This window comes from Salmo salar, chromosome ssa23, assembly GCF_905237065.1.
Source record: "Salmo salar chromosome ssa23, Ssal_v3.1, whole genome shotgun sequence".
Taxonomy (NCBI): Eukaryota; Metazoa; Chordata; class Actinopteri; order Salmoniformes; family Salmonidae; genus Salmo; species Salmo salar.
In genome coordinates, this window is record NC_059464.1 from 20,394,921 (window position 1) to 20,414,623 (window position 19,703).

A 19,703-nucleotide genomic window follows, 5' to 3' on the forward strand; every position below is an offset into this window, starting at 1 on the left:
TTCATTTATTCAACATTAAAAATATGAATATCTCAAAAGTACCCTTTTTGATTTAGCTTATTTTTAGACATTGTCTGGAACCATATACTCTTCAAACACATCACATTTCAAGAGTGTGCACTCTGGTACTTGAAAATATGACAATTTTCTGCATAGAAATGGACATGATAGTTCATTAACCAATCACAGCCCTCCTTTTAGGGTTGCACATTCAGCAAATCACCAGCAGAGTTCCCTTCAAATCCATTTTCCCATTCGCTGTGTTGGTGGTGCTCATAAAAATCACCACAATTAGCAGAGAGGCCACTCTGTGAATCTTATGTACTTATAGAGTAGATATTGTTCCAAACAATACGTCTTAAAATCAAAAAGGGTACTTTTGAGATTGATTCATATTAATATTTTTGAATGTTAAATTAATTAATTCATGTGAATGTGTATTTCAGAAGGTCCATATGTTAGAGCACACTAAGAGTATAATGACACCAAGATGTTGTTCGTGCACACACAATGTCTCTAGGCAACCTGAAGTCGATAGCCAAAGTCTACGCCCCTTCGTTGGTGATTGGTCGACAGTAGGGCTTCTTCAGTGACGTGTTTGTTGTCATTCAATGAGATCTTATTGGCAAAAATGTCAAAATTAATGACCGATTTCTTGAGTTATCTTAGATAAATTCAGACTATTTTGAGGAAGTGCATACTGGCTACAGTGTCTCAAGATGGACAAACAGTACTATTGATGCTTTTTTTCTCATTTTTCTAGCGAAGGTCTTGGAGGTATTGGAGGTAGGTCCTCTCTCTGCGGTAGGTAGACCATCATAGGGGGGAGCTCAGCCTCCAACAGAGATAAAGGGAGTCTCTCTCTGCTCTATAATAGAATAGGGGGATGCGCACTCATGATGGAGCAATTCTCAGCTGTAGAGGAATTCAGCTGAGCTATTTTTACCATGTATGGCGCGGGCGGTTGCTATGGGGTTGCTATGGGGTTGCTGATGGGCACTGACGATATGCTGGCGTCTCGATGCATGCGTTGGCGCGCGTGACGACGTGCTGCGCCAAGGATCCACTTTAGAATGAGTCATATCCTCAGAGCTCCTCTGACCTACATCTGAGACAGTGCGTGCGTGCGCACACACACACACACACACACACACACACACACACACACACACACACAGCACATCAGCACAATGCCTGTGAAAGAGAATTGGTGAAAAAGGGTTTGGTGAGTGAGATTTTGTAAGTGGGAGAAAAATCGAATCAAATCTAATTTTATTTGTCACATGCGCCGAATACAACAAGTGTAGATCTTACCGTGAAATGCTTACTTACAAGCCCTTAACCAACAATGCAGTTATTAGAAAATAGAGAATTAAATATTTACTAAATTAGCTAAAGTTAAAAATAATAGTCCGGGTGGCCATTTGATTAATTGTTCAGCAGTCTTATAGCTTGGGGTTAGAAGCTGTTAAGGAGCCCTTTGGACCTATGCTTGGCGCTCCGGTAACGTTAAGGGCGAGAGAACAGTCTATGACTTGGGTAACTGGAGTCTTGACCATTATTTGGGCCTTCCTCTGACACCGCCTAGTATATAGGTTCTGGATGGCAGGAAGCTTGGCCCCAGTGATGTACTGGGCCATATGCACTACCCTCTGTAGCGCCTTATGGTCGGGTGCCGAGCAGTTCCCATACCAGGCGGTGATGTTAGGATGCTCTCGATGGCGGTGATGTTAGGATGCTCTCGATGGTGCATCTGAATAACTTTTTGAGGATCTGGCAACCCATGCCAAGTCTTTTCAGTCTCCTGAGGGGGAAAGGTGTTGTCGTGCCCTCTTCACAACTTTCTTGGTGTGTTTAGACCATGATAGTTTGTCGGGGATGTGGGCACCAAGGAACTTGAAACTCTCGAGCCACTCCACAACAGCCCCGTCGACGTGAATGGGGGCATGTTCGGCCCTCCTTTTCCTGTAGTCCACAATCATCTCCTTTGTCTTGCTCACGTTGAGGGAGAGGTTGTTGTCCTGGCACCACACTTCCAGGTCTCCGACCTCCTCCCTATAGGCTCTGTATTTGAGGCTACTATGGAATGATGAGGGGGCTCCTGCCTGGGAGGTCTATTAATCGGTTTCTGTGTATACGAGGGAGAAACAGGAAATTTGCGGCTTCAGTGATTGATGAGTGGCTACTTTAAAAACATTTCTCTTCCCCTTCCACCCTCTCGTTTTCCATGTCCTTCATTTTATCCTTCATGTCTCCCTCTCTCTTCTTTTCCTCTTGTCTCACTACTGCCCCAGAGAAGCCAGGATGCATTTGCTAACTGTGTAATTGGCTTTTGAATGTTGTGATATGCTGGTTAGGGACTTGATTGGCTGTTCAGGGCTCATGGTGACTTTCTCTGCTCAGTGGTTGGCTGCTCAGGGTTTCATGGTGACTGAAAGTGCTCTGTTATTGGCTGCCTGTGTAGCTGTGATGAAGTTAAAGGGGAAGGAGGAGGAAAATAGGTCATTGTGTCAGCGGATCAGTGAAGCACTGAGTGACCTCATAGTTATACAAGCACAGCCTTTAGCTGTAGCTACCGCTAGTGTTGCTGCTGCTACTGCAACTGTTGTTATTTTAGAAGAAACAGAAATGTTGCTGTAGCTTTTTAACCCTAATCCTACTCCCTATCATTCCTCTGCTCTCACGTCATGCTCTGTCTGCATGTTTTTCTTCGTGGCGATTCCAGTGTTATGGACTTGCACGCAAAATCACAACTTTAATGTGTCAAAGAATTTACAAAAAATATAAATTAAACTTTTATGTGTGTATAGTAGCCCTAGGGGGGTGTTTATACCTAAAAAGCTAACTTCTAAATATTGGCATGTTGGAGAAATAAAGCAAATACGAAGCGTTATGGATGTTGTATGAAATTGACAAGCTTTTAGAGGAGTCTTAGGTCATAAAATGGATAGCCATTTCGAAGGAAAGGCTTGGCTGAGCACAAAAACTATAATTTTTTTAAGGTTGTTATTTCCATTATTACTTTAGAGACGAAAAATGACTTATGGATTCTACACCCTCTGTTATGGTTGTTACAGTCTGGAAAAAGACAATCAAATTAGAAAAATGTCCGCAAAAGGCATAGTAACCTTATAGGCCTGGGCAGCATTAGTATTTTACTATATATACTGGTATTGATGCATGCACCGGTTTGGGTTTTTACTTTACTTTTTAATAATAGTATTTCAATTTGTAATGTGATACACCACTCCGGCGCATGTAACATATTTTTTTATACTTTACTCATTTTCCTACTTGAGTCGTCTCTCCCGCTCCTCCCGGATGCCGCTTCCCCATGCGCTTCTTATACCAAGCCCTGCACCCTGTCACTCGAGCACTTGCTGTGCCGTTCACTCTGTCTGCATGGTCAGATGCAACAAGATGTGGTGACAATGGTGGTGACAATGATGCTGATTTCCACTTTGCTTCTGAATATAAATCCACAAGTGTTCTATAATTACACTATTAGTTCGTATCATACTGTCTGCAAACAGCTAGTTTGTCTTTTCTTAGAAAGTTGTGGCTAAAATAAATTTTGTTAGCTGCTAATGCTAATTTCTAGTTAGCTAGTTAGCTAATTAGCTAAATGTAAAAAGTCAGCTCAAACGTAGCTAGGTAATACAGCCTGATACCAGTGCTGGTGTAGGCCTAGATCAGCATGTTGTTTGGGCAACAATATCTTCTAAATCAGAGAGAAATAGTCAAAGCATGAATATGTTAGCTAGCACTGGCTACCCGGACTGCTGATAAAACTGTGGGTTTGTACAACCGAAGAATTTCTGCACAAACTGCCAAACGCAGTGCTCATCTGCGTGCTTGTCATCCTTATCAGGGTCTTGGCCTGACTGCAGTTTGGCGTTGTAACTGACTTCAGTGGGTAAATGCTCACCTTCGATGGCCACTCGCATGCTGGAGAAGTGTGCTCTTCACAGATGAATCCCGGTTTCAACTGTACTGGGCAGATAGCAGACATTATGTATGATGTCTTGTGGGTGAGCGGTTTGCTGATGTCAACGTTGTGAACAGAGTGCCCCATGGTGGCGTTGGGGTTATGTTATGGGCAGGCATAAGCTACGGACAACGAACACAATTGCATTTTATTGATGGCAATTTGAATGCACAGAGATACCGTGACGAGATCCTGAGGCCCATTGTTGTGCCATTCGTCCGCCGCCATCACCTCATGTTTCAGCATGATAATGACAGCCCCATGTCGCAAGGATCTGTACACAATTCCTGGAAGCTGAAAATGTCCCAGTTCTTCCATGGAGATGTGTCGCGCTGCATGATTCAAATGGTGGTCACACCAGATACTGACTGGTTTTCTGATCCACGCCCCTCCCTTTTTTTAAGGTATCTGTGACCAACAGATGCATATCTGTATTCCCAGTCATGTGAAGTCTATAGATTAGGGCCTAATGAATTTGTTTCAATTGACTGATTACCATATACAGTGCATTCGGAAAGTATTCAGACCCCTTCCCCTTTTCCACATTTTGTTACATTGCAGCCTTATTCTAAAATTGATTAAATTTATTTTTTTCCTCATCAATCTACACACACAACCCCATAATGACAAAGCGAAAACAGGATTTAGAAATTTTTGCAAATGTATAAATATTTTTTTTAACCTTTTTTACATCAGTATTCAGACCCTTTGCTATGAGACTCGAAATTGAGCTCAAGTGCGTCCTGTTTCCATTGATCAAACATCCTTGAGATGTTTCTACAACTTCATTGGAGTCCACCTGTGGTAAATTCAATTGATCGGACATGATTTGGAAAGGCACACACCTGTCTAAATAAGGTCCCACAGTTGACAGTGCATGTCAGCGCAAAAAACCAAGCCATGTGATCGCAGGAATTGTCCGTAAAGCTCCGAGACAGGATTGTGTCGAGGCACAGATCTGGGGAAGGCTACCAAAAACTTTCTGCAGCGTTGAAGGTTGCCAAGAACACATTGGCCTCCATTCTTAAATGGAAGAAGTTTGGAACCACCAAGACTCTTCCTAGAGCTGGCCGCCTGGCCAAGCTGAGCAATCAGTGGAGAAGGGCCTTGGTTAGGGAGGTGACCAAAAACCCGATGGTCACTCTGACAGAGCTCCCGAGTTCCTCTGGTGTAGTGATGCAGAGATGGTTGTCCTTCTGGAAGGTTCTCCGATCTCCACAATCAGGCCTTTGTGGTAGAGTGGCCAGAGGGAAGCCACTCATCAGTAAAAGGCACATGACATCCCACTTGGAGTTTTCCAAAAGGCAACTAAAGGACTCTAACCATGAGAAACAAGATTTTCTGGTCTGATGAAACCAAGATTGAACTCTTTGGCCTGAATGCCAAGCGTCACGTCTGGAGGAAACCTGGCACCATCCATTTAAGGCAGCAGGGACTGGGAGACTAATCAGGATCGAGGGAAAGATGAACGGAGAAAAGTACAGAGAGATCCTTGATGAAAACCTGCTTCAGAAAGCTCAAGACTTCAGACTCAGGCGATGGTTCACCTTCCAACAGGACATCGACCCTAAGTACACAGCCAAGACAATGCATGAGTGGCTTCGAGGACAAGTCTCTGAATGTCCTTGAGTGGCCCAGCCAGAGCCCAGACTTGAACCCGATCGAACATCTCTGGAGAGACCTGAAAATAGCGGTGCAGCAACGCTCCCCATCCAACCTGAAAGCTTGAGAGGATGTGCAGAGAAGAATGGGAGAAACTCCCCAAATACAGGTGTGCCAAGCTTGTAGCGTCATACCCAAGAAGACTCGAGGCTGTAATCGCTGCCAAAGGTGCTTCAAGAAAGTGCTGAGTATGGGTTTGAATGCTTATACAAACATTTCTTAAAAACAGTTTTTGCTTTGTCATTATGGGAGTGTTGTGTGTAGATTGATGAGGGGAAAAAACAATTTAATCAATTTTAGAAAAAGGCTGTAACATAACAACGTGGAAAAAGTCAAAGGGTCTGAATACTTTCCGAATGCACTGTAACTCTGTAAAATCTTTGAAATTGTTGTGTTTATATTTTTGTTCAGTGCAGAGTCGCAGTGCAGTTTTCACAAGATGTAAACTCAGCAAAAAAAAGAAACGTTCTCTCACTGTCAACTGCGTTTATTTTCAGAAAACTTAACACGTGTAAATATTTGTATGAACATAACAACATAACATTCAACAACTGAGACATAAACTGAACAGGTTCCAAAGACATGTGACTAACAGAAATGGAATAATGTGTCCCTGAACAAAGGGGGGGGGTCAATCAAAAGTAACAGTCAATTTCTGGTGTGGCCACCAGCTGCATTAAGTACTGCAGTGCATCTCCTCCTCATGGACTGCACCAGATTTGCCAGTTCTTGCTGTGACATTTTTGGGGGGAATGACCCTAGCCCTCACCCTCCGATCCAACAGGTCCCAGACGTGCTCAATGGGATTGAGATCCGGGCTCTTCGCTGGGCATGGCAGAACAATGACATTCCTGTCTTGCAAGAAATCACGCACAGAACGAACAGTATGGCTGGTGGCATTGTCATGCTGGAGGGTCATGTCAGGATGAGCCTGCAGGAAGGGTACCACATGAGGGAGGAGGATGTCTTCCCTGTAACGCACAGCGTTGAGATTGCCTGCAATGACAACAAGCTCAGTCCGATGATGCTGTGACACACCGCCCCAGACCATGACGGACCCTCCACCTCCAAATCGATCCCGCTCTAGAGTACAGGCCTCGGTGTAACGCTCATTCCTTCAACAATAAACACGAATCCGACCATACCCCTGGTGAGACAAAACCGCAACTCGTCAGTGAAGAGCACTTTTTGCCAGTCCTGGCTGGTATGTCGACGGTGGGTTTATGCCCATAGGCGACGTTGTTGCCGGTGATGTCTGGTGAGGACCTGCCTTACAACAGGTCTACAAGCCCTCAGTCCAGCCTCTCTCAGCCTATTGCAGACAGTCTGAGCGCTGATTGAGGGATTGTGCATTTCTGGTGTAACTCGGGCAGTTGTTGTTGGCATCCTGTACCTTTCCCGTAGGTGTGATGTTCGTATGTACCGATCCTGTGCAGGTGTTGTTACACGTGGTCTGCCACTGCGAGGACGATCAGCTGTCCGTCCTGTCTCCCTGTAGCGCCGTCTTAGGCGTCTCACAGTACGGACATTGCAATTTATTGCCCTGGCCACATCTGCAGTCCTCATGCCTTCTTGCAGCATGCCTAAGGCACGTTCATGCAGATGAGCAGGGATCCTGGGCATCTTTCTTTTTGTGTTTTTCAGAGTCAGTAGAAAGGCCTCTTTAGTGTCCTAAGTTTTCATCACTGTGACCTTAATTGCCTACCATCTTTAAAGCTTTAGTCTCTTTTTGTATATATATTTTTTATTTCACCATTATTTAACCTTGTAGGCCAGTTGAGAACAAGTTCTCATTTACAACTGTGACCTGGCCAAGATAAAGCAAAGCAGTGAGACAAAAACAACGACAGAGTTACACATGGGATAAATAAACGTACAGTCAATAACGCAATATAAAAATCTGTATACAGTGTGTGAAAATGAAGTAAGGAGGTAAGGCAATATAGAGGCTAATAGTGGCGAAGTAATTACAATTTAGCAATTTACACTGGAGTGCTAGATGTGCAGATGAGGATGTTCAAGTAGAAATACTGGTGTGCAAAAGAGCAGAAAAACAAAAACAAATTATGGGGATGAGGTAGGTAGTTGGTTGGATGGGCTATTTACAGATGGGCTGTGTACAGCTGCAGCGATCGGTATGCTGCTCTGACTGCTGATGCTTAAAGTTAGTCAGGGAAATATAAGTCTCCAGCTTCAGCGATTTTTGCAATTGGTTCCAGTCATTGGCAGCAGAGAACTGGAAGGAAAGGCGGCCAAACGAGGTGTTGGCTTTGGGGATGACCAGTGAGATATACCTGCTGGAGCGCGTGCTACGGGTGGGTGTTGTTATCGTGACCAGGGAACTGAGATAAGGCAGAGCTTTACCTAGCATAGACTTATAGATGACCTGGAGCCAGTGGGTCTGGCGACGAATATGTAGCGAGGGCCAGCCGACTAGAGCATACAGGTCGCAGTGGTGGGTGGTATAAGGGGCTTTGGTAACAAAACGGCTGGCACTGTGATAGACTGCATCCAGTTTGCTGAGTAGAGTATTGGAAGCTATTTTCTAAATGACATCGCCGAAGTCGAGGATCGGTAGGATAGTCAGTTTTACGAGGGTATATTTGGGAGTAGTGCTAGTCGGGCGGGCGGGTGCGGGCAGCGAACGGTTGAAAAGCATGCATTTGGTTTGACTAGCGTTTTAAGAGCGGTTGGAGGCCACGGAAGGAGTGTTGTATGGCATTGAAGCTCGTTTGGAGATTAGTTAACACAGTGTCCAAAGAAGGGCCAGATGTATATAGAATGGTGTCGTCTGCGTAGAGGTGGATCAGGGAATCACCCGCAGCAAGAGCGACGTCGTTGATATATACTTTAATCAGGAGAACAGTATTCAGCTGTGCTAACTAACATATTTGCAAAAGGGTTTTCTAATGATCAATTAGCCTTTTAAAATGATAAACTTAATTGAACCCACAAATACTGATGCTCCAGATACTCAACTAGTCTAAAGAAGGCCAGTTTTATTGCTTCTTTAATCAGAACAACAATTTTCAGCTGTGCTAACATAATTGCAAAGGGTTTTCTAATGACCAATAGCCTTTTAAAATTATAAACTTGGATTAGCTAACACAACGTGCCATTGGAACACAGGAGTGATGATTGCTGATAATGGGCCTCTGTACCCTATGTAGGTATTCCATAAAAAATCTGCCGTTTCCAGCTACAATAGTCATTTACAACATTAACAATGTCTACACTGTATTTCGGATCAATTTGATGTTATTTCAAAAATGAGCTTTTCTTTAAAAACAAGGTCATTTCTAAGTGACCCCAAACTTTTGAACGGTAGTGTATGTCTCATTTGTATATCTTGTTACATTATATGTGTCTATATTCAACAGGTAAAGGTTACTTTTGATATAGGCCTATATAAAGAGTAAGGAATACCTATTAGGGTGTGGTGTCTGGCCTTGTTTACTATTTACGCTACCTGTAATTATGTAATCCTAAGGAACTAGAGCTGGGCGATATGGCCAAAATATCAAATCACAATATTATTCATATGACAGTATTTTATGTTTTGTTTTTTTATAATAAAAAGTTCTAAATATGCTTTGAGTAGATCATGAAAGAGAAGTCTGATGTTTGCCGTGATAAAGCTGTAAGCATTTCACTGCAACTTTTAAACCTGCTGTAAATTGTGTTCGTGACAAATACATTTGATTTGAACGGATTCTGTATGAATAATGTTTTCTGCTGGGTATTTTGCATTGATCTGTGTCAGGTCTTGTGGAACCTCCGTTAGGTGCGTGCCTGTAATCGTTAATTGAAGAGGGGAAAATAGCTTATCATTGTCAGGGCTGCCTGATGGGCTAAATGTGCAGCAGGTAGCTCAACGCACCGTCATAAAAACTACATTCAAAAGTTTGATGTTTTATTAAGTTAAGAATTTCAAACGTCATGGTATATCCTTGTATGTTACAATGTCAAATGGATAATTTAATTACATTTAGACAGCTTTTTCATTGTTAAAATAAGCCCAATATTTTTTCTCTCAAATGAACACACAAGTGATCGAATACTGTTTGTATTTTTGATAAACTGTTGCCATCCCTCGCTTATACTACTGTACGTGAACACTTACATTTTTTCTATATTTCTTCCCACCGGAGAATGACCATATCTTTCAAATTCTGTGCACGTTATTTTATTGTTTTGACAAATGTAATTTATATTTAACGACATATCCAGCTGTGTCAATACGCCCTTGTTGCAAGGCTACATAATGTGGACAGTAACGTGCTGCTGCTTACATACATGGTCACGTTGAGAGTTCATTAAACCTGTAACCTTATGTTATGGACAGAGACCTTATTCTCTGTGTGTTATGTGATGTGTTTGTGTGTGAGATCCTGTGGGTCATGCTGCCATTGTAGGTCAAATGTATCTGTCACATGCAGAGAGCAGCAAAATGGGCATAGCTGAAAGTCAATGGCTTGTGACACTGGCCCGCCCCCCTCTTATCAGGCACTCCCATCAGTCACCTAGACACTCAGCCACAGCCACCACACCCCAATGTCTCTGTTTCGCTCTTTCTATCCTAAAATGTGTTCGTAGTTTTAAAAAAAATGTGTCGAACACCAACTCTGATGGTTTGTTCTATCCGGGTATTGCTATCTGTTGGGTCAGAATGGGATGAATCATGATACTGGTCATTTTAGGGAAGCTCACCATTGGTGATTTTCTATTGGTCAGTCAAGCTCTACTGTAGACTTCCTTGCATTGGCAGAAGTAGGTATCATTAGGACCGCTAATCGGTGTCTAAACAAGGATCTTATCATGTCAGTTTTTGGTTGCGTACGTGAGGCTGTGGCTGTGGCTGTTGTGACCCATCTGTCTCTTTGAATCAGCTGTTCCATCATCGTGTGTCATCTGAGGGTATACGGTTATATGTGCGTCTGTATGTAAGGTTATTTGTGTGTCTGTTTTCAGGGTATAATGTTGTGTGTTTGTGTATGTTTCAGGGTATAATGCCATGTGCGTTTTCTTATTTTAGATCTGAGAAGAAAAAGGTATCTTCTAGTCCAGTGCTGTAGCGACTCCGACGAACCATGTGATCGGTAAGTGCTTACCTCTCTGCTCTGTACTAACCAGTGTGATTTACAGCCAGTCCCAAATTGACCCCTAAACCCTTCCCCTCCTAGGCACATGAGAAATACAGCGCCACTGATATGCTAGGTGGAATTTTCTCCATGTAACATTTCTCCAATCATTCATTTCAGATAGACACAAGGACCTAGGGTACACAAGTACCTTTGGAATTGAATAAATAGAAAACTCCAAAGGTTTACTAATGTAATGTCTTCTGTTTTGTAACCAGTTAGAGCATCCGATGTAGCTGTCATGAGGTACGTCCACAACCGAACCCGGCGGAAAGCTCAGCTCAGCAAGGACCCGTTGACAACCGCTGGCCTTTGACACAGGATCCTCTCTGTGACTCTCGTAACAACCCCTCTCCCCTAGTGGGCACACAGACCTCTGCCATCACCACAGTATCTCCTCACAGACTGGACCTTCATCCTACACCACACTCCTCATCCTCCCACAGAGTCGGCTAGACAGGAGGTAAGGTTGGGCTGGGTGCTGCTGCCCTTCAGGGATGGAGGCTGTGGACTATTGTTTTGTTTCAGGCCATGTACTGTAATTTCACTGCTAATCTCGCTTTATCTGACAGGTTAATTCACAAATGTCTACCTCACGATTAAAAGGCCCCTCTCCACCACTGCGACCCTGAACAGGCTACAAGATGACTTCCAGCATAGGCGGGTGAGTCAGTCCACCAATCTCCTCCTACACCTGAGAGAAATAAATATCCTACCTTACCTGCTCATCAAACTAGTAACTGAGACGTTGTCTCTGAAATCACCTGTGGTTAAAAATCCTTAACCGAGGAGTATTTAAAAAAAAAAAATCTTCATCTGTACTTCACCTTGGCTGCACAGAGTCCCCATGGTGATTTCAAGCAACATTTTGGTAGACCTTTAGGTGTGTGTGACTGACCTGTGTGTGGGTGGACTCTGTGGCTCGGCACCTGTTTTAACTGGCTGGCTAGCTGAGTGACAGCGGGAGTGTCCCTGTATCCTACCAGCACAGGATCTCCCGCCTTAACCCCAGGATTAGTATGCCACTCAGCCCTGCTCCATTTTGAGTGGGTGGTGTTTTTCTCTTCCCTCAGTTTGTGTGCGTGTGCTTGTGTGCGTGCGTGTGTGCTGTCTTATGCAGCGGATGGGCCTCTCTGTTGGGCACCACTGAACTCCCCCTCTACTGTCATGTGGGTTGTCTATAATAATTCATAATTCCACTTAATGTTTTTAAATATCAGGAAAATGATGTTGCTGTAAATGAGAATGTGTTCTCAGTCAACTTACCTGGTAAAATAAGGGTAAAAAAATGAAGTAGTGAGTGGAGTTACAAACAAACTATACTAAACAAGATAAATGTCTTACCTGTGATGCTTTCCACTCACATAGCTACGTTTAGCCTACTTGGACACCAGCTTCCCCACATTTCCCAGTTCCCACGCTGAAAAGCCTGAACCCACAAGGCTCTTCTCGCAGGCTCTATTTCCCTACGTGGGAGCATTGCAAACCGTACGGTTGGGATTTTTTATCTGATAACATCTACATTGAACAACACAGCAGCTTTTCGTCATGCTTTGTTATTTCTGTATAACTAAAAATGTATGATGAAGTTGGCTCTTTTACACTGGGGTCAATGGCAAGGAATGTTTGAGGGGAATTCCTTATTATTACGTGAATATCGACTCTGAGTATTCTTTGCGTTATTAAGAGGCATATCCTTTTGATAAAATATTTTTCCGAATGAATGAGACTTTCATGTTTCACGTCTCAGTTGAATTGATTTGAATTGATTTTGAATTAAAATTATACTTCCTTAAATTAAAATTCATTTCAAATTCTTCTTCCTATGAGATGTGTCCAATTCAAATTCATTCATAAATCAAAGAAGGCTTGTGGTCTAGACAACATCAGAAATGAAATGCTGAAAAACAGCACACCTGAGTTGCAAAATGCTGTGCTTAAATTGTTCAACATGGTTTTAACTTCTGGCTGCTTCCCTGATGTCTGGAACCAGGGGCTCATCTCCCCTATCCACAAAAGCGGAGAGAAATCAGACCCCAATAATTACAGGGGAATTTGCATAAACAGTAACTTGGGAAAGGTTTTCTGTAGCATTTTGAATTCAAGAATTCAAACCTTTCTTCAAGAAAAAAATGTAAATGTGAAATTGGCTTTCTCCCTAACCATCGCACTACTGACCATATATACACCGTACACACACTAATTAATAAACACGTCCACCAAAAAAAAGAGGGCAAAATCTTTGCTTGCTTATTGACTTTTAAAAAAGCATTTGATTCTATTTGGCACGAAGGGATATTCTACAAAATTCTCCAAAGTGGGCTTGGTGGTAAGGTGTATGACTTAATAAAATGTATGTACACAGAAAACAAGTGTGCAATAAAAATCAAAAACCAAAGAACAGAATTCTTTTCACAACGTCGAGGTGTGAGACAAGGCTGCAGTTTGAGTCCAAATCTTTTCAACATTTATATCAATGAATTAACAGACATGTTGGACCATTCTCCAGCCCCAGGACTCACACTATTTGACACAGAGGTGAAATACCTGCTATATGCTGATGACTTGGTACTCCTATCACCAACCAAAGAAGGTCTTCAACAGAACATTAATATTCTAGAGCAATATTGCCATAATTGGGCCCTGGCAGTAAATTTCCACAAAACTAAAATCATGATTTCCCCCCCAAAAAACAGATGTCAGAAACACAAATATAAATTCACCCTTAACAACACCATAATTGAACACACTAAAAATTACACCTACCTTGGTCTGACCATATCTGCATCGGGAAACTTTTTAATATGGCAGTGAATTCACTCAAAGAAAAAACCTGCAGAGCGTTGTATACAAAAAAAAAAAAAAAAAAAAAATGCATGAAATGTATGCATTCACTACTGTAAGTCGCTCTGGATAAGAGCGTCTGCTAAATGACTAAAATGTAAAAAATGTAAATGTAATAAAAATGAAATTATTCAAAATCAACATCCCAATTAGAATTTGGACCAAAATATTTGACAGTCTAATCCTACCAATAGCTCTTTACGGAAGTGAGGTTTGGGGGCCACTCAATAAACTGAAGCCCTACATGCAGAATTCTGTCGGAAAATCCTTCAAGTCCAGAGAAATACACCAACTAATGCATGTAGGGCAGAATTGGGCCGCTTTCCAGTAATAATGAAAATACAGAAAAGATAATGAAAATTTTGGCTACATACATCTAAATTCATGTCCAAATTCAAGTCTGCAATTTAAAGCACTCCAAACCCAAGAGCTGAGCCCAGAAACAAGCCCTCTCAGTCAGCTGGTGTTGGACCTCACCAACCAAGCTGACACCAGCACTGCTTCAAAAGAAAGAATTCAAATAAACAAAATAATGAACCAATCAAAGGACTCATATTTACAACATTGGAAAAACGAAACAAAATCCCAAAGCCGACTAAATTGCTATCTGACCCTAAACAGAGAATATGAATTGGCTGATTATCTCTACTCTGTCAGAGATACGAAGCAGAGACAGATCCTTACCAAATACAGGCTGAGTGACCACCGATTGGCAATAGAAACCGGAAGATATAAAAAGACATGGCTACCCAAAGAGGAGCGTGAATGTGGTCACTGCACGACAGGGGAGGTAGAAACAGAGATGCACTTTGTCCTTTACTGTGATACATTTTCCTCACAAAGAGATTCATTATTCACAGAAATGACTACATTTATTCCAAGTTTGAACTTATTAAATCCAGAGGAAAAACTAAAAATACTCATGGGCGAAGGAGCAATGGCTCCTCTTGCAGCCAAATATGTATTTGCCTGCCATAGCCTGAGGGACACTGAATAATAACATCTGCATAGTAAGCAGTAACTTACTTATTATTACTATTATTGTTATTACTGTTATTGTTATTTCTATTATTATTGTTGTTTATCATTCCAAATAGTAGTGGTATGGGTAGTAATGGTAATGATAACAGTTTAGTGATGGTGGTGGTAGTAGTAATGATGATAGTAGTTGTAGTACTGATGTAATGGTGAAGGTAACCGTTATTTAGTTATAAGTTAGTTATAGATTCATTTTCCATATTTAGATTTTTATACTTATTGCATTCTACTATTTTACTATTATTCTACTACTATTTTATTGTTATTATTTTTTAATTTTGTATTATTATTTACTGCCATTTTATATTATTATTTGTTATTGTATTACAATGTATATTGTATACATTGTTGCTTTGGCAATATTAACACAATGTTTTTCATGCCAATAAAGCAGCTTGAATTTGAATTTGAATTTGAATTTGATAGAGATACACACAGAGTAGGATAGATATACACACAGAGAGAGATAGAGATACACAGATACACACAGAAAGAGATACAGATACACAGATACACACAGAGTGAGATACAGATACACACAGAGAGAGATAGAGAGAGAGAGACACACAGATACACACAGAGAGAGAGAGAGAGATAGAGAGAAAGAGATATATATAGAGAGAGAGAGAGAGAGAGAGAGAGAGAGAGAGAGAGAGAGAGAGAGAGAGAGAGAGAGAGAGAGAGAGAGAGAGAGAGAGAGAGAGAGAGAGAGAGAGAGAGAGAGAGAGAGAGAGAGAGAGAGAGAGAGAGAGAGAGAGAGAGAGAGAGAGAGAGAGAGAGAGAGATACACACAGAGAGAGATAGAGATACACAGATACACACAGAGAGAGAGATACACACAGAGAGAGATAGAGATACACAGATACACACAGAGAGAGATACAGATACACACAGCGAGAGATAGAGAGAGAGAGACACACAGATACACACAGCTAGAGAGAGACAGAGAGAGAGAGAGACACACAGATACACACACAGAGAGAGAGAGAGATACAGAGAGAGATATATAGAGAGAGAGATACAGAGAGAGATATAGAGAGAGAGAGATACAGAGATACAGAGAGAGATAGAGAGAGATATATAGAGAGAGAGATATACAGAGAGAGATATAGAGAGAGAGAGATACAGAGATACAGAGAGATATAGAGATACAGAGAGAGAGATACAGAGAGAGAGATACAGAGAGAGAGATACAGAGATACAGAGAGAGATATATATAGCGAGAGAGAGACAGAGATACAGAGAGAGATATAGATATATAGAGAGAGAGAGAGAGAGAGAGAGAGAGATACACACAGAGAGAGATAGAGAGATACACAGATACACACAGAGAGAGAGAGAGATACAGAGAGAGAGAGAGACACACACAGATACAGAGAGATATATAGAGAGAGAGATACAGAGAGAGAGAGAGATACAGAGAGAGAGAGAGAGAGAGATACAGAGAGATATATATATATAGAGAGACAGAGATACAGAGAGAGAGATATATATATAGAGATACAGAGATACAGAGAGAGATATATATATATACAGAGAGACAGAGAGACAGAGAGAGAGAGAGAGAGACACAGATACACACAGAGAGAGAGAGAGATACAGAGATACAGAGAGAGAGAGAGATATACAGAGAGAGAGAGAGATACAGAGATACAGAGAGAGAGAGAGATACAGAGATACAGAGAGAGATATATAGAGAGAGAGATACAGAGATACAGAGAGAGATATAGAGAGAGAGAGATACAGAGATACAGAGAGAGATACAGAGAGACACACACAGATACAGAGAGAGATATAGAGAGAGAGAGATACAGAGAGAGATATAGAGAGAGAGAGATACAGAGATACAGAGAGAGATATAGAGAGAGAGATACAGAGATACAGAGAGAGATATAGATATATATATATAGAGAGAGAGATACAGAGATACAGAGAGAGATATAGAGAGAGAGAGATACAGAGATACAGAGAGAGATACAGAGAGACACACACAGATACAGAGAGAGATATATAGAGAGAGAGATACAGAGAGAGAATATAGAGAGAGAGATACAGAGATACAGAGAGAGATATAGAGAGAGAGATACAGAGATACAGAGAGAGATATAGATATATATATATAGAGAGAGAGAGAGAGACAGAGATACAGAGATATATATATATATATATATATAGAGAGAGAGAGAGATACACACAGAGAGATATAGAGATACACACAGAGAGAGATAGAGATACACACAGAGAGAGATAGAGATACACAGATACACACAGAGAGAGATAGAGAGAGACAGAGAGAGAGAGAGACACACAGATACACACAGAGAGAGAGAGAGATACAGAGAGAGATATATAGAGAGAGAGATACAGAGAGAGATATAGAGAGAGAGAGATACAGAGATACAGAGAGAGATACAGAGAGACACACACAGATACAGAGAGAGATATATAGAGAGAGAGATACAGAGAGAGATATAGAGAGAGAGAGCAGAGATACAGAGAGAGATATATAGAGAGAGATACAGAGATACAGAGAGAGATATAGAGATACAGAGAGAGAGATACAGAGAGAGAGATACAGAGATACAGAGAGAGATATATATAGCGAGAGAGAGACAGAGATACAGAGAGAGATATAGAGATATAGATATATAGAGAGAGAGAGAGAGAGAGATACACACAGAGAGAGATAGAGAGAGAGAGACAGAGAGAGATATAGAGAGATACACAGAGAGAGATACAGAGAGAGAGAGACACACAGATACACACAGAGAGAGAGAGACACACACAGATACAGAGAGATATAGAGAGAGAGATACAGAGATACAGAGAGAGAGAGAGAGAGAGATACAGAGAGAGATATATATATATAGAGATACAGAGATACAGAGAGAGATATATACATATATATATATAGAGAGAGAGAGAGAGAGAGAGAGAGAGAGAGAGAGAGAGAGAGAGAGAGAGAGAGAGAGAGAGAGAGAGAGAGAGAGAGAGAGAGAGAGAGAGAGAGAGAGAGAGAGAGAGAGAGAGAGAGAGAGAGAGAGAGAGAGAGATACAGAGAGATATATATATATAGAGAGACAGAGATACAGAGAGAGAGATACATATATATATATAGAGAGACAGACAGACAGACAGACAGACAGACAGACACATATATATATAGAGAGACACACAGATATAGATATATAGAGAGACACACAGATATAGATATATAGAGAGACACACAGATACAGATATATAGAGAGACACACAGATACAGATATATAGAGAGACACACAGATATAGAGAGAGACACACACTGAGAAAGAGAGAGAGAGACACACTGAGAGAAAGAGAGAGAAAGAGAGAGAGAGACACACTGAGAGAGAAAGAGAGAGAGACACACACACTGAGAAAGAGAGAGAGACACACACACTGAGAAAGAGAGAGAGATAGAGAGAGAGAGACACACACAGTTAGAGAGAGACACAGAGAGAGAGAGAGAGAGAGACACAGATAGACACTCAAAGAGAGACACACACTGAGAGAGAGAGACACACACACACACACACACACACACACACACACACACACACACAGAGAGAGAGACTCACAGAGAGACACACAGAGAGACACATCATGACACCTGTACAGAATAAAAAATATTCCAAAACATGCATCCTGTTTGCAACAAGAAACTAAAGTAATACTGTAAAACATGCGGCAAAGCTATTAACTTTTTGTCCTGAATGCAAAGTGTTAAGTTTGGGGCAAATCCATTACAATGCATTACTGAGTACCACTCCTCACATTTTCAAGCGTAGTGGTGGCTGCATCATGTTATGGGTATGCTTGTAATCATTAAGGACTGGGGAGTTTTTCAGCATAAAAAAAAGAAACAGAATGTCAGTTAAGCACAGGCAAAATCCTAGAGGAAAACCTGGTTCAGTCTTCTTTCCACCAGACACTGGGAGATGAATTCACCTTTCAGCAGGACAATAACCTAAAACACAAGGCCAAATCTACAATGGAGTTGCTTACCAAGAAGACAATGAATGTTCCTGAGTGGTCGAGTAACAGTTTTGACTTAAATCTACTTGAAAATGTATGGCAAGACCTGAAAATGGTTGTCTAGCAATGATCAACAACCAAGTTGACAGAGCTTGAAGAATTTTGAAAGAATAATGAGCAAATGTTGCACAATCCAGGTGTGGAATGCTCTTAGTCTTACTCAGGGTCACAGCTGAAATCGCTGCCAAAGGTGCTTCTGCAAAGTATTGGTCAGGGATGTGAATGTAAATAAGATATTTCTGTATTTCATTTTCAATAATAATATGAATAATTGTCATTATGGTGTATTGTGTGTAGATTGATGAGAGAAAAATGTTTAATCCATTTTTAATTCAGGCTGTAACACAACAAAATGTGGAGTAAGTCAGGCGGTATGAGTACTTTCTGGAGGCACTGTAAATGTTAGAAAAATGTCACTAAATTTACTTATTCACACTTTGGCCCTCTTTGGCTGCTACATAAAGAAATAAATGTTAAGAATTTGTGAGGATCGAAAACACAAAGACCTGCACAACTGCTATAGAAATACCTTTTGTCAAAAGTCTGTCGTTAGTTTGTGAAAGGTATGTTGATAGTTTGTCTCAAGTTTTTTAACGGTGGTTGTGTTTGTAAGTATCATTTTTGTGGATGTGAGCATCCATCTTACTCGTTGTCCCTTGGTTTCAGAGGAGAATAGTGTTTTGCTGCCACACCCATATATCCCTCTGCTCCTCTGTAGGATAGAGGTTAGAGCTGTCCACGCACTATTAACACCAGCTTAAATACACAATCCTCAGGTTTTACATGGCACCACAATAAAATACGGCCAGCTTTAGGTGGCCTAATTTAATAGTGCACTATGGGGGGAGTTTCATTCATTCATGTGGCATCTTTATGGGTAATTTGTTATTGCTCTGATGCCTCCAGCAAGTTAGAATGAAAATATCAGTTCACATTTCTTCCGAGTCCCATTCATTCTCATACGAGAGCAAACACCA

At 41.4% G+C, this 19,703-nt stretch overlaps 1 protein-coding gene across 2 annotated transcripts in view; it reads left to right on the top strand.

Annotated features, from left to right (window-relative positions):
- The window catches only part of clocka (clock circadian regulator a), a 64,577-nt gene that overhangs the window by 22,608 nt on the left and 22,266 nt on the right, over positions 1-19,703 (top strand). For both annotated transcript variants that reach the window (XM_045706084.1, XM_014169004.2), the window contains 3 exons: positions 10,686-10,749; positions 11,010-11,254; positions 11,364-11,455. In XM_045706084.1, the coding sequence (XP_045562040.1) occupies positions 11,436-11,455 (20 nt within the window). In that variant the 5' untranslated portion in view covers positions 10,686-10,749; positions 11,010-11,254; positions 11,364-11,435. The remainder of the gene's footprint in view (positions 1-10,685; positions 10,750-11,009; positions 11,255-11,363; positions 11,456-19,703) is intronic.